Source organism: Thalassophryne amazonica, chromosome 16, assembly GCF_902500255.1.
Source record: "Thalassophryne amazonica chromosome 16, fThaAma1.1, whole genome shotgun sequence".
Lineage (NCBI taxonomy): Eukaryota > Metazoa > Chordata > Actinopteri > Batrachoidiformes > Batrachoididae > Thalassophryne > Thalassophryne amazonica.
The window spans coordinates 22,174,788-22,188,487 of NC_047118.1; the positions used below are offsets into that span (position 1 = coordinate 22,174,788).

At 42.8% G+C, this 13,700-nt stretch overlaps 1 protein-coding gene across 1 annotated transcript; it reads right to left on the bottom strand.

The window, feature by feature from the left end:
- Window positions 1-989: 989 nt before the first annotated feature.
- On the bottom strand, window positions 990-3,367 carry rasd2 (RASD family member 2). Its single transcript, XM_034190554.1, has 2 exons — window positions 1,740-3,367; window positions 990-1,651 (listed from the first exon to the last, which is right to left on the bottom strand). The coding sequence occupies exons 1-2, from the start codon at window positions 2,260-2,262 to the stop codon at window positions 1,131-1,133; spliced, it is 1,044 nt and encodes a 347-aa protein (XP_034046445.1). The 5' UTR covers window positions 2,263-3,367; the 3' UTR covers window positions 990-1,130.
- Between the last annotated feature and the right edge of the window lie 10,333 nt (window positions 3,368-13,700).

Consider the following 13,700-nt stretch of genomic DNA (forward strand, 5'->3'; position numbering starts at 1 on the left):
ATGAAATCCATATAGTTTTTGAAAAAAATAAAAAGGACCTATACTTTATTGACAGACCTCGTAGATGTATTTATTTGAGTTAGGGCTACATTCATTTATTGGTTCAGCTGATAATTTTTTGGGTGTCCATTATTATTCAAGCTGTAAATGGATCTGATTTCTGCAGTGTTTTCCCATCTAATATGCTACAATGACACACCACACTCACCTGTTTACACACACACACACACACACACACTTAGGAATTATAGGTAAACTTCATTTGCATCTAAGGATGAGACAAGTACAGTTCTTTCTTCTTCAATATTTTTGTTTATTTGGTAGAGAATCAAACATATGACCTTCAGTCACACCGTTCCCTGACCTTGACGGCTGCACTCCCTTTTAATTGTTAAATACTTTTGACCAGAAGAGCTTTCTTCAACATTCTTAAAGGCATTTGAACACAGACAGGAGCAGAATTGAACCTTCAACCCTTCAATTAATGGACATCTGCAGTTGTTTAAAAATGAGTTTGGGATGAAATTTGTGCCAAAAAAGGTTTACTCTTCAGGTTGTCAACTCCTTGAGTTGTGGGTTGGTGGCTTATTTCTGAGGAGTGTGTTCTAAATTGAGAGTAAAATGTACAGACAAAAAAAAAAAACCTTAATATATGGCGTTCGGACTCTGTCCATGGTGCTGATTTTAATATTAATAACGGAGATTGCTTGATTGAATCACCATGGTGACGCATGAGCGCGCAGACCACGAGCACTGATCGTAGTGTCACACCTCGGTCCTTGTTCACTGCGTCGTGGGCGAGGATGAGAACAGTCCGTCGTGTGCAGACTGGGACGTGTGAGGTCGCGGACTGAGTCACCGTAAAACCTCCCACGATGATCTGCGACGTCACTTCAAAACAATCGTTCTGTGACGCTCGTGATTGTCATCCAGTGACGATCACGAGATCTGAAAGTGAATTCACTGAACAAATAACCAGAAGACGAGTGTGACAATAAGAAATATTTATTTTATTGAGGTTCTGTACAGATTAACGTCCTGGTCCAGCCAGGTGCTTCAGAGTATAACTCCATACATAATGACATATTGCAGCTTACTGCTACAATCGGTTTGTGGAGAAGGCGCATAATTCATTGAATCTGACACCTCTCGGGTTTGTTGTGTTTACTCGACCCGATCACCAGCCGCAGGTCGCTGGTGAAGCTCGGGCGGCACGCGAGGGGATCCACGGCGGCGCAGGGCGCGCACACTCCGCGCGCGCGGCTCCCTCTCCTCCTGCTTTGCTGTCCGACGCACAGCGACTGGTAGGTGAGGATGGAGACTGTCTGGTGCCGGGACGGGCTGGTCTCCGCGGGCAGTCCGCCCAGTTCGGCGAGCGCTCTGAACGCGCCTTCCAGTCCGGTACCGTCTTTAGCGGAGGTTTCGAAAAACGGCGTGTCCTCACCGAGGATCTGCGTCACCTCTGACCGGCTGACGGTTTTGCACTGCGCGTCCAGGTCCGCTTTGTTGCCGCATACGACGGCTGGCACCGCCGCAGCGTGTTTTAGCTTCAGGAGCTTTGTTTTTGCAGCTCGGATCTCGGCGAGTAGATCACAAACCTCTTTGAAGGACTGTCTGTCATCCACGCTGAAGACGAGCAGGAAGATGTCACCTGCAGAAAGAGCAACCGTTAAGTCAAAAATAGATGCATTTGTGTTTTAAAGTTTGGAATCATGTAATCTTGGAGCGTACGCGCTCACCTGTTAAGATGGTCAACCTGCGCTTGGCCGGGAAGTCTCTTTCATGCGCTGCGTCCAGAACATCAACTTGGTACGCGTGCTCTCCTATGTGGAACAGTTTTCTGTAGAAGTCCTCGGTCGTGGGTTCATATCGTTCTTCAAACTCGCCACCCAAGAACCGCTGGACGATGTTCGTTTTACCCACTTTCGGTCCGCCAAGCACAACTATCCTGTAACAGTTCCTCGTCTTGATCAGACCCAGCTCGGGCAGATCCACGGACCGCTTGGGGATGTGATCAAACGATCCTTGTCGATTGCCAGAGCTTAAAGGTCGATCTGATTCTCTTGGTGCCCACCGCCCTTTAACGCTTTTGATGATGCCCATGCCTGTCTTGGATTTGTTTGACACTTTAGGTTGCTGGAGGACTGGCGCGCGGGTTGCGCTCTGCAGAACAGCGTGCGTAATGTTCACTTGGTCGATTAGCGATTGGAACATTTCGAAGATGGCATCAACGGGAAGGTAAAGGTTCTCAGTTGTGTTCATCTCACTGTTCCTCAAAGTGTCTCCAGGCACCCACAGGCTTTAAAACGGTTAAGAACTGAACTGGCTCCCCATGTGTCCACCGAAACGGAGCCGGTGTCGTCTCTTATATAGCTGCGTCAAGCGCAGATGCCATGCGTCACCGAATCTCACCAAGAAAACGCTTTCCTTTTATAGCAATATCAAACATCTCCAAACAAAAGCACTCAAGATCTCCTACCAATATTAATGAGCCTAAAATGAACACAGCTTTACAAATCTTCCAAAAATCACGCCAATTGAGACTTTAATTATGCAGATTTATTCTATGCACCCCGTTTCTTTTTCCACACTAATTAAATGTGCTGTCCTATTATTAGCACCAGTTTTAATGATGGATAACTGATAGTTCTCGCATCCCTCAAAGCCTGACAGCTCTAAGCAGCTACAGTCGTCAGCATCAGTGTGCCTATATTTTAAAGCTACTGTGTGTAGGATTTTGGAGCATCGATTAGCAGAAATGGAATATAGAATTTATAGCCATCAGTGCATCAGATTAGTGTACAATTACCTGCAACAATAAATCAGTGTGTTTCCAGAAGCACAGAATGATCCCTGTTGGAGGCTGCCATGTTGCACCACCATATTGATACAGTAGCCCAAAAAGGACGAACTCCACCTTTCCCATTTTGCAGTGCAGCCAGAAGACTTAAGCAAAAAGAAGAGAAATCAGTTACTTCCTTATATGTTGTCTACTGGTTGCTAGTTAACTGGCAGAGCCAGGCTAATTCTCAGTTGATCTCTCCATTTCCATTTCATTTCCAGAAGGAATTACCGCAGGACACAGCCATAACTGCCTTTGGATGCAATTAGACAGACATACAACCAATCAGTGCAACAAAGCATGTGTTGTAGGCAGAGCGACAGCCACACTAGTGTCAACAAACACCCAAAGATGGTGCGCAGTGCAGTAGGTATGTTGGTGAATGACTGCCGTTTGGTTTTTTCCATTAAAACCTGTAAGATGGCATTTTTTTTAGTAATCAGTTTCAGTGTGGTGGTTTCAGTGTGGTTATTAGTGCAGGCTAACAAGTTTGAGAACCTCCCTTTTTATGAAGTGGAAGATGTTACCCACAAGAGAAGGCAAGGAAGCATCAACACCTGCTGCCAAAGAAGCAAAAACAAAGGGAAAGAATATTGCGAATGGCAATGGCATAATGCAATCTGCAACCTCGCCACTAGATCACACTAAATCCCACACAGTGTAGCTTTGTGTACAGAATTTAAAATATGATCAGAAATAAAATTAACTTATTTTATAAAATCAGAATATATATATATAAACAATAAACATAGTCCATGGCCCCGCCCCACCACAGCTTTTCTTCTTTGGTATGTTGTTATGTATAAAGGCCTACTGCATCAGAAAAAGGATGTTAATGTAACAGAGACTGGGGGGTTTCGTTCCACTTGCTCCTTGTGTGGTTTTCACTAAGTCCATGGCTCAAGAGCGCCCTCTGTCTCTGCCAACTATATAAACCTTTTAGGCAGTGGTACCGCCTTATCAGTGTATGAGAGAGATGCTCAAGGTGAGTTGCAGAGCACAACACTGTTAGCAATTTATTTTGTTTTATTTCACAATTGGTAGGATATGAAGCTGTAACTGATTAGTACTGTATGTATTAGTGATGTCCATATCATTTACAAGTGTATATATCTTGGTAACATATATTCAACTACTTGTTTATCCCCACACTAACTTGTGTTGTAGTGTGCTGCGTGAGTGAGACACCGAGCTGTGATGTCTGACCAGTTTTCTGTTTGTTTTGAATAAACAACCAAATTCTGAAGCAAGCTTCCTGATCTTCAATAAAATCACAACGCAGAGTCGAGGGGTTTACTGAACCAGCCCAGTTGCATGAAGTACAATTGAGCGCGGTTACACTGGGGCCGTGATTGTATAGTGCAACCGCTACATTAACATCAAATTAAGTGGTACAAAATAAGCATTTGAGTTGATTATCTTGTGTGCCCCCACTGAACGAACGTACTGAAAATTACGGGTAGGGTAAAGGAAATCGATCAGACCTCACATTTATCAGGGCTGTGCGATATGACCTAAAATTCATATCGCGGTATGTCCGCTGAAATAAACAACAGCTTTGCAAATATCAGCAATAGAACTGCTAAGTGCGGAAGACACTCCTCAACTAAGAGAGAGACACGCCTCAGCTCACCTCACCCCCCCCCCCCCCCCAGCAAAGGAGCAGTTTTCCTGGATTGAAAAACTCCACAGGCCTTATCGTGATTAGATGGTGGAGTCTACCGTAGGCCAAATTTACAGTGTTCCATTTAAATCAGATACACCAGCTCTAACATTTATCATTTTAATATCTGGACAAATTAGGTGTTATATGAAAGGTCTTGGGGTCTACTAACTTTGCTATTGAATAAATGTTGGTTGTGTCATTGGTTATGAAAATATAGGCCATAAGGTCACTTGTACTCGAAGAAAATCAAAATTCATCACCTTTCCGACTTAAAATGCTGTTGTGGCCAAACCAGTTATAGATTTTCAGCTGAACTTTCAGATGTTTTAAGGCAGGCATCAGTAATGTTTTTGACTGTGAATAATTTAAGAGGGGCGTCACACTTAACCCCTTTGCACCTATTCTGCACTATTCTGTTTCTGCACTTATGGCCAAAAAGTGTGCTTCCTGGGCCTCATGTATTTTTAAGTTCATTGTTACCACAAAGCCACTGTGCCACCATGGTGGATTAGTGGTTAGCACTGATGCCTCATGGCAAGAAGGTTGTGGGATTTCTTCCTGCCCTTTCTGTGTGAGGTTTGCATGTATTCCCATGTCTGCGTGGGTTTCCTCCCACAATCAAAAACATGCTGTGGAACATCTACCAGGGTTCAACAGATGGAAATTAGCCAGAGGCTATAATCTGGTTTGTTTACTTCGCTGTATGGTGATGCACATCAACTTACACTATCCCTTCACATGTGAATAAACTTAACTTATCATCATACAGCTTTTTCAGCCTAAAACACTTGGAAAAACCACCTGTTGTGCTAACTGTGAAATTTGTGATTCATTATGACCTTTTCTTTCAGCATAACCTCACTGTGTTCTCATCATGATGTGCTCTGACTGTAAAGATTTAAAAAGTCTTAGTCTTCTTATGACTCTTAAAACATGATTATGAGTCCACTGGAGGGTAGCAGTTTCAAACTGGACTCATTTTAAACTACTCACATGTAGTGGGGGGCATAAATAACAATTTAAAACAGAAGAATGTGAATGAATGAATTTGCTCCAGTGTGCTCCATCTTGAAACCACCAGACCTATTATACAGCAAGATGAAAGAAAAAAAAGACATGATGTACAGCTGTAAGGTGCCACACTACAGCGTTTCAGGAGTGAGGACATTCCAAATGCTGCTTTTCTCCATGAAGGCACCTCAGCTTCTTTCACAAACCAAGAACACAGTGAACAGGCTGCAGCCTACGTAACAGCTCCTTCTCAAAGCTCTGATGAACTGGCTGAACATAGTGTCATGCAGAAAGGACACTGACTCTCCTAGTGAGAGCACATTTGAATTTCCAAAAGTACAATAAAAAAAGCTTGTATTACTCATGCATTAGTAATTGTGCTGCGTAAAGACTGCAGCAACCAGCTCAATAATGCAATGATGACTAAAATATCATAAAATATAAGTGTCTGACTAACATATAGACGATAGCTGTGCATCACCACATGGATCATCTGAAAATCACACTGTCAGGTTTATTTGTAGCTCGTTTTTTTCTGTGTGGCTGCACTCACTCACTCACTCACTCACTCACTCACTCACTCACTCACTCACCCCTACATCAGTTATCAGCCAGTGGCCATTTTATCAACTGGTCTATAGCGCCATCTTAAGGCCATAAAGTAGAAACACAAGAACATAAAAATCCATTATTAATACAAGAAAGCTGACCAAATCTATAGGCTCCATTCTTCCATGTTCCCTAATGCAGCTGAAATTCTGCATCTTCTTTAAAAGACAGTGCTTCTCTGTGCCACTCACGAAGCTGTGTGACTGGTGATGCAACAGAAAATCTGCATGGTGCAGCTTCTCCAATCAAGCCTCAGAAGCAATGATCCTGACATTTAGTTTGTCCAAATGCTACTTATGGCAACTGAAAGTGAAGGAACTGTGTATAACATTCAAGTCAACTCAAATCTGGGAGCATACAAATCCATGACACCATGGAACTGTTTTGGGTTCTGGATGGCAACCACCCAGGCTGACAACCAGCACATCCCCACCTCCTCACTGTGTATATAAATGGTTGTATGGGTAATGGGATTTTTTTTTAATTTATATTTGTTTTACGTTATTTGAAATCAATAGACTGCATTTCTCCAGTGCTTTTAAATATGATGTAGATGCCAAAAAGTGCTTTACAGTGATGCTTCACATTCACACAATCATACATACACACATCAGTGTCAGTGTACACATGGTGCTCAACTGCACACTGGGACCAACTTGGGGATTAAGCACTTTGCCCAAGGGACCTTAGTGATTTTGTTGTGTGATGTGGAAATCAAACCAAGGATCTTCTGGTCACAAGCTCAACTCTGTAACCTCCAGACCATCATATCCCTAATTAAATCTACTGAACTGAAATTAATCAGAATTAAAAGTATAGGTTTATACTACATGCACGTCTTAATTCATTTCATTTCATCTCCACTGTGCTGGTGTGCAGAGGCCAAATTACAAAACGTGTTCCCATAATTATGGAACTGGCTGTATATACTCAGGGCAATAACTGGTTGTACATATTTTATATGTGTACACCTCATATGAAAGTATCATTGTTCAGGACCTACTGCATATAATACTCCTGTATCCTGGACTGAACAGCGCCACCTACAGGAGAGAATCGTCAAACCTGAGTGTGTCATTTGTTGTTAGCTGTGCTGGTTTTTTATTGTTCTGCCGATAAGCTTCTTTAAAATGTTCCAATTTTCTTTTGCGTTCACCCATAAGTATAATTTTTTTTATACATTTTCTATTTTATATTCCAACAGTTGTGTGGATGGTGTGTAATGAATTAACAACACAAATATAGTAGGTCTTTGAAACTTACTTTAAAATATATATCCATTTAAAAAAATCCTCTGGAGCCGCCACGTTAGACTCATGAAATATGAACTACTAGATGTCAGAAAAGAGGAACAAATTCCACAGAGAGGTTAGGTGGTTAATGATTTCACACACTAATTTTGCAATTTGCAACAATAGTCACAGCCTGCATATCTCAATGGAAGTCTGTCTTGTACACCCCGTGCACACATGACTTTCCTCTGAAGTGCGATATCCCTAACATGCTGTTGATATATTATCAGTCCTCCCCCTCTGTCTTCCCACACCTCACCAGCATGCCACACACCCCCAATCAGCAGCACTGACGTCATCAGGCCTTTTGTTGTGTAACAAAGAATGTTCAGGCATCTGTTTTCAGGAGAAATAAAGACACTGGGCAGCACGATCGAGAGGAAAAACCCTGAAGCACGTGTAAAAATATGAGTTCAACCAAGGTGAGCAGTGAGAACAATCAAACCCAGACAGAAAAGCACAATACAATCACATTTGAACCATCTGAAGCTAGTTTCACGCTTCCTGACGTTGCTAAATTTTTTTACACTTTGCCCTATTGTCATCTCCAAGAGTTGTGCCTTTGTTTTTACAAGGCGGAGCTGGTATTTCCTGTATATCCTGCTCAGTTAACACCAGCCACCAGTCTTTCCATTTGCTTCTTGTGACTATATTTTCAAAGACACAGCTACGTAGTACTAAGTAAAAAGTAAGTAAGTCCCTTCGGCTGCTCCCTTGTTTGCACTCGGGTCGCCACAGCAAATCCAAGGTGGATCTGCATGTTGATTTGGCACAGGTTTTACGCCAGATGCCCTTCCTGACGCAACTCCACATTACATGGAGAAATGTGGCAGGGGTAAGTACATATTGCCAAATCAGATCCACTGTGGAAACAGGAAAGATTTTGCCCTTCTATAATGCATGAGGATGTCAGAATTCCATTAGTGATGATGAATAAGTAAAGAGCTGAGATGCAGTCATGAAGCAGAAATCTACTTAAGGGGAATTCCTCGAAGGTAACATGATTACTGATTCAAGGGTTATTAGTTTGTTCACATTTGATATTCCTAATAGGAGGCGCAAATTCTCATTCCCAAATCTTCATATTTTTACGCTTGGTCAGTGCCCCTTTAAGACACTATGGGACAAATTACACAGAGCTGTCATGGGGAAATGCATTTTTTTTAACAGCGATATCATTTCTCTTTTACATCACACAGATCTATCTTCTTCACTTCCACATCATCAGGCAGCATTCATCTATGTTTTGTTTACGGTTATGATCATGGTTAAGGTTAGGGCCCATTCACACCATGCTGTGAAGCGGCTGGCACTAGCTGATGTAGCAGATACTCAAAAATGTCTGAAATGCCCAAGCAGGCTCGCTGCAGTGGTCCAAACTTTGTGTCTTCAACGCAGGTCGACGTAGCTCAGCGGTGGGCGACGTTGTGCTGGCAGAGCTTGATGTTTGGCTACGTACATTGACTTATCATAGGGTGTAGGTGAGATGTCACATGTTTGAGATGTGACGGAGCCTGTTCAAATGTGATGTAACTCTGCGATTGTGTCACATGCTCCTGATGCGTTGTCAAGACAGATTTGACATATTGCTTCACATTTCTTCATATTTCTTCATGCCCAAGGGATCCAGAGGAGGTGATGTGTCCAGTAAAGCCTCTGATGTCAGCTATGGGGAAGGCTGGCGCAGGCGAGCAGAGAAATAAATGTAATAGCGGAGGTGACGTAGTGGTAGCGGAATTCAACTCTTATCGGTATTTTAGCATGAACATCGAAGACTTTAAGCATGTTAAAATATACTGGGACCACGATGACATCAGTGTTGCCCGACTGATGTCGTCTTAGACCTCGCCACTGGTCACCATTAACCAACTTTTCACTGTACGTCGGCAAACGCAGAGCTAATCATGAGAGTGTGAAAGCGCCGTTATGGTTCAGGTTAGCATTTCCCTGCATGTCATATAGTGACAAAAAGAGGCTTCCCAACTCGTCACATATTGACATTCTGTCAAAATGAACCATTTGAGCCAAAATGCGATGAGTTGGGTGTGAGATTGTGTTGCTTTCATTTCATGATGTACTGCATTTTAAGGTATTTCTTCTTTGTAATTCCTAGATGGCAAAATTGTAATATCACAATGTTGTGTGTGATTTCTAGACTTTGGTAGAATTGGTATTGAAGTTTAATCTTCAGCATCTTTGCAGATGTGTGCTGGGCTGTAATAGTTCTGAGCACTTTTCTGTCATGAATATTAATCTTAAATGTTACTGCCGTATTTTCTCTCTGTGCCCGGTTCCAAACGTGAGGCTGCTCGTGCAGACAGGCATCTGGAACATCCTTTCTTTCAGCAAGAATGACCACCTTCTAGTGCTGTTTAAGTAGCTTGGAAGGCTTTGCATTCTTGTGGCAACGCTCGCTGAAATCCACAGACCTGGAAACAGCCAGATCTCATGGGTGAATACACCTTTAGTCCGGTCACTCCAGTGCTGATTGGTAGTAGGTATGAGAGACCTGCACCGTCTAATGGTGTCAGATATCACCCCTGTCAACATGCTTATTATGAAGCTCAGATTTGTCTGTTGTCGAATCTACACTCCAAAGACGGTGAGTCATCACACAGTGAGGGAGGCGTTTTCCACACAGCTTCGCTTAGTGACTGAAGACTAGCCTAGAGGTGATCCTCTGCTGGTCATGGATGACTTCCATATGGCCACGTTATCCAGGTTCCAACTTGTAGAACACTACTGTTGAAAATGTTACTGCAGTACTGATGGCGTAGAAGAGAACAAGTCCATTCACATTCTTCTGTTTAAGATGATGGACACTCCTTCTGACCTGTATGGTCAGTACAAGTAGTACCCGTTTCGGGAACCCCAACTGCAAACCTCCTTTACCTTCCCTTCAAGTGGAATCCCACAGAATGTTTTTTATGTTGTGTTCCACATTCAAGTTCAAACTGTTGAAGTTTTTTATACAATCTGGGTGGAGTACTTGTAAGCATGGACACAATAAATGACGCAAACTGAATGTGGGAGTTTTTCAGCAATAAGACCCTGAAATCTGCCAAGAATTACAATGAAGTCACTGATGTTCATATGAGGAGGTGGTTCATCTCAGAGAGTACTCCGAATATCATCCAGAGGATTTGCAGTGTATGACTTAGAAGTCAATTCTGGGCTGTAACTGGGTAACTGTGAAAGCAAGTTGTGATGTCACAAGTAGGGAGGCTGTGAGCAGATGACACCATCAGTGGTCCAACGGCTCTCAGGCTGCTTTTATTAAAAAAAAAAATCAAAGCATTGCATTCCTCCAAAATCTACACTTTGTAACACTGCAGTCATTGCAAGTGAAGATACAGTCCTGACAGATGACTCTACTGTACTGTCCTGTTGGACCAGCTACTTTGAGCAACTCTATAAGGCTGATCCACCTGCCAGAACATTGGACATCTCCATTGTAGGGTACTTATGGATGATCTTCCAGTCAGAAGTAAACCACTGAATGTCAGTGAGATTGCAATGGTGATGAAACAGCTGGGAGTGGGTAAAGCTGCAGGAATCTGCAGTACTGGGGCTGAGCTCCTTTTTCGGGAGGTGAAAATGTTTTCCCTGTGCTGTCAGCAAATGTGTAGAGGGTACCAGCAACTGGAAAATGTTCAGCTGAAGCCTGTCTCATTTGCTGTAGCAAATAGATGGCTATGTTTGGAAGGTGGGTATGGACCAGTGGTCTGCCTGGGTGGTTGCTGATCAGGACCCAGGGAGGTTCTATACCGTGTTGGATGTGGTGACATGTACAGCACAGCACATGCTCCCAGATCTGACTTGTACAGCAGAGATGCTCCAGCGTTTTCTGCCATGCCACCCTTTGGATTCAAAAAAAAGAAAAAAACTACCAGGCCTGCATTCCCCAAAAAATCTAAATAGGTCCTAATAGGTCATATACTTCAAAATTATTTAAATCAGTTAAGTATGATTAGTATGATGGCACATTATCTGAATAAAAAGTAAGACACACAAAGGGGTTGTATTTAGTCAGTTGATTATGGGTGTGTTTTGGGTATAACATCAATTAAACCAGTCAGACTGATTCCTGTGAAGCTCTCGATCTTCGTTCCTACTCTTATCTATGGTCATGAGGATTGGATCGTGACCAAAAGAACTAGATCGCGGGTATAAGTGGCCCGAAATGGACTTCCTCAGGAGGGTGGCTGATGTCTCCCTTAGAGAAAGTGCGAGAAGTTCGGTCATCTGTGGGGAGCTCGGGGTAGAGTCGCTGCTCCTTCACATTGAAAGGAGCCAGCTGAGGTGGTTCGGGCATCTCGTAAGGATACCCCCTGGATGCCTCCCTAGGGAGGTGTTCCAGGCACTTCCATCTGGGAGGAGACCCCAGGGAAGACCCAGGACTATATGGAGAGATTATATCTCCACACTGGGGAACGCCTCGGGATCCCCCAGTCAGAGGTGGTTAATGCGGCACGGGAAAACAAAGTTTGGGGTCCCCTGCTGGAGCTGTTGCCTCCCGTGACCCGGTTCCACATAAGTGGTTGAAGATGATGATGATGATTAGTGTTTCATGTTGAACATCCTAAAAGTCACACAATTCTGTCTGTGTACATACAGAACTACTCTGCTGTAACCAATACTTAGGCCTAAAATGCCATGTTTTTGACCTTTGAAATATGTAGTAGGAGTCTTTAGCTGAACCCATTTGAACTCATATGTGCTTTGTATGACACACGCATTCTGTGGGAGGCAGACTTACTGTTCAAGTGTTAAACTGCTCGTGTTCTTCCTGCTTGGAGCAGCAGCTCATTTCTATTTAAAGTCACAGAAGCACACACATTATTACAGGCCTGAAATTATTATCACTCCTTCAGTAGTTCTGTGCTCCCAGTTTGTGAACCGCTGTTGCACAGAGGTGGTGACTTGCCCGCTTTGCACAAGTGCAGCGGCACATAATACGTGCAGCTGATTTTTCACCCCTTCAAATTTTCATTCGAAAACATCGCCCAAAAGAATGGTCAGTCATTAACTCAAGGCTTCAGCACTGACACAAAGTCAAGATGACATTAAGTAACAATTTTGTGGAGTTTAAGAAACAAAAACAAACACAAGTTTTTCCCTAAATATAGAAGTAATCCAAATGGCAATATTTATATTACACACTATTTTCATAACATATTACAACCATTATTACCTGTGTGATATAATACCTATATGACTTCTCACTCCTTGGAATGTGGCCACTCCTGTACTGATGGCACAAAATATTATCAGATTTATTGTAAAACAACAGCCTATATAACATTTCCGGTCTGATATTTTCCCATATCAGACCATTACCATGACAGTCGGTCTGGATTGTGTATCACATTCGTTACAAACCAGAAAGCTAAAACCAAGTCGGACATGAACATACTCCATAAATATCTAAACAGCATCGGAGAAAACACACAGATTGAAAGTTTACCAGCTAACCTGATCATCTTTTAAGCCAATTCATTTATGGAGGTGAAGAAAGCAAACAAGTCTCTGACTATGAGCCCATAACCTTCAGCAGCTTTCATATTCGGGTGATACCGTAAGTTTGCGTGTTTATATATATAATAGCCATATAATAAAATTATTAACCTTTTGTATGTTAAGGCCCAGTCACACGGCACTTAACGAAGGGCAACGAAGCCCTAACGAAACAAGAAATCTGGACTTTCACTGACTTTCGTTGGCATCGTTTAACCTTCGCTCAGCTTCGTTCCTACAGCGGTCGCTTCGTCAGGACTTTCAAACTGTCGGAAAATTTGAACAAAGGGCAACAAAAACATAAATTCATCCGTATTTCGTTTTGCTGTCATTCTGCCGGTTTCTTATCGTTTGCTTCGTTTTGTAACGTTAGCCTTTCGTTTGACTTTGTTCAACCAGCTGAATGTTTTCACACTGTACAAAAGCCGGTTTTTGAGCGCTTTTGTGGAGGAGCTGCAGCTCCGTCCCAGCTCCGAGTCCTGGAACGCAGAGATACAGACACACACTGCTCCACCTGTGGCTTCAGGCGCGTTTCATTTAAAGCTTCCTGATCAACGTTGGCTTCGGTTTCGTTTCATTCCTCTTTCGTCCCTTTGCGCTCTTGATTCGCAGGCTATTCGGTGATAAAGCTCATTCGTCGGCCTTTTCTCAACGAATTGTGATTTTGTTTTTTGTTTTGTTTTTTACTTTTTTCCCTTCGTTCAGGAATTGTTGTGTGCCGTGTGACTGGGCCATTATATAGGCTGAGCAGAGGTCAGTGGAT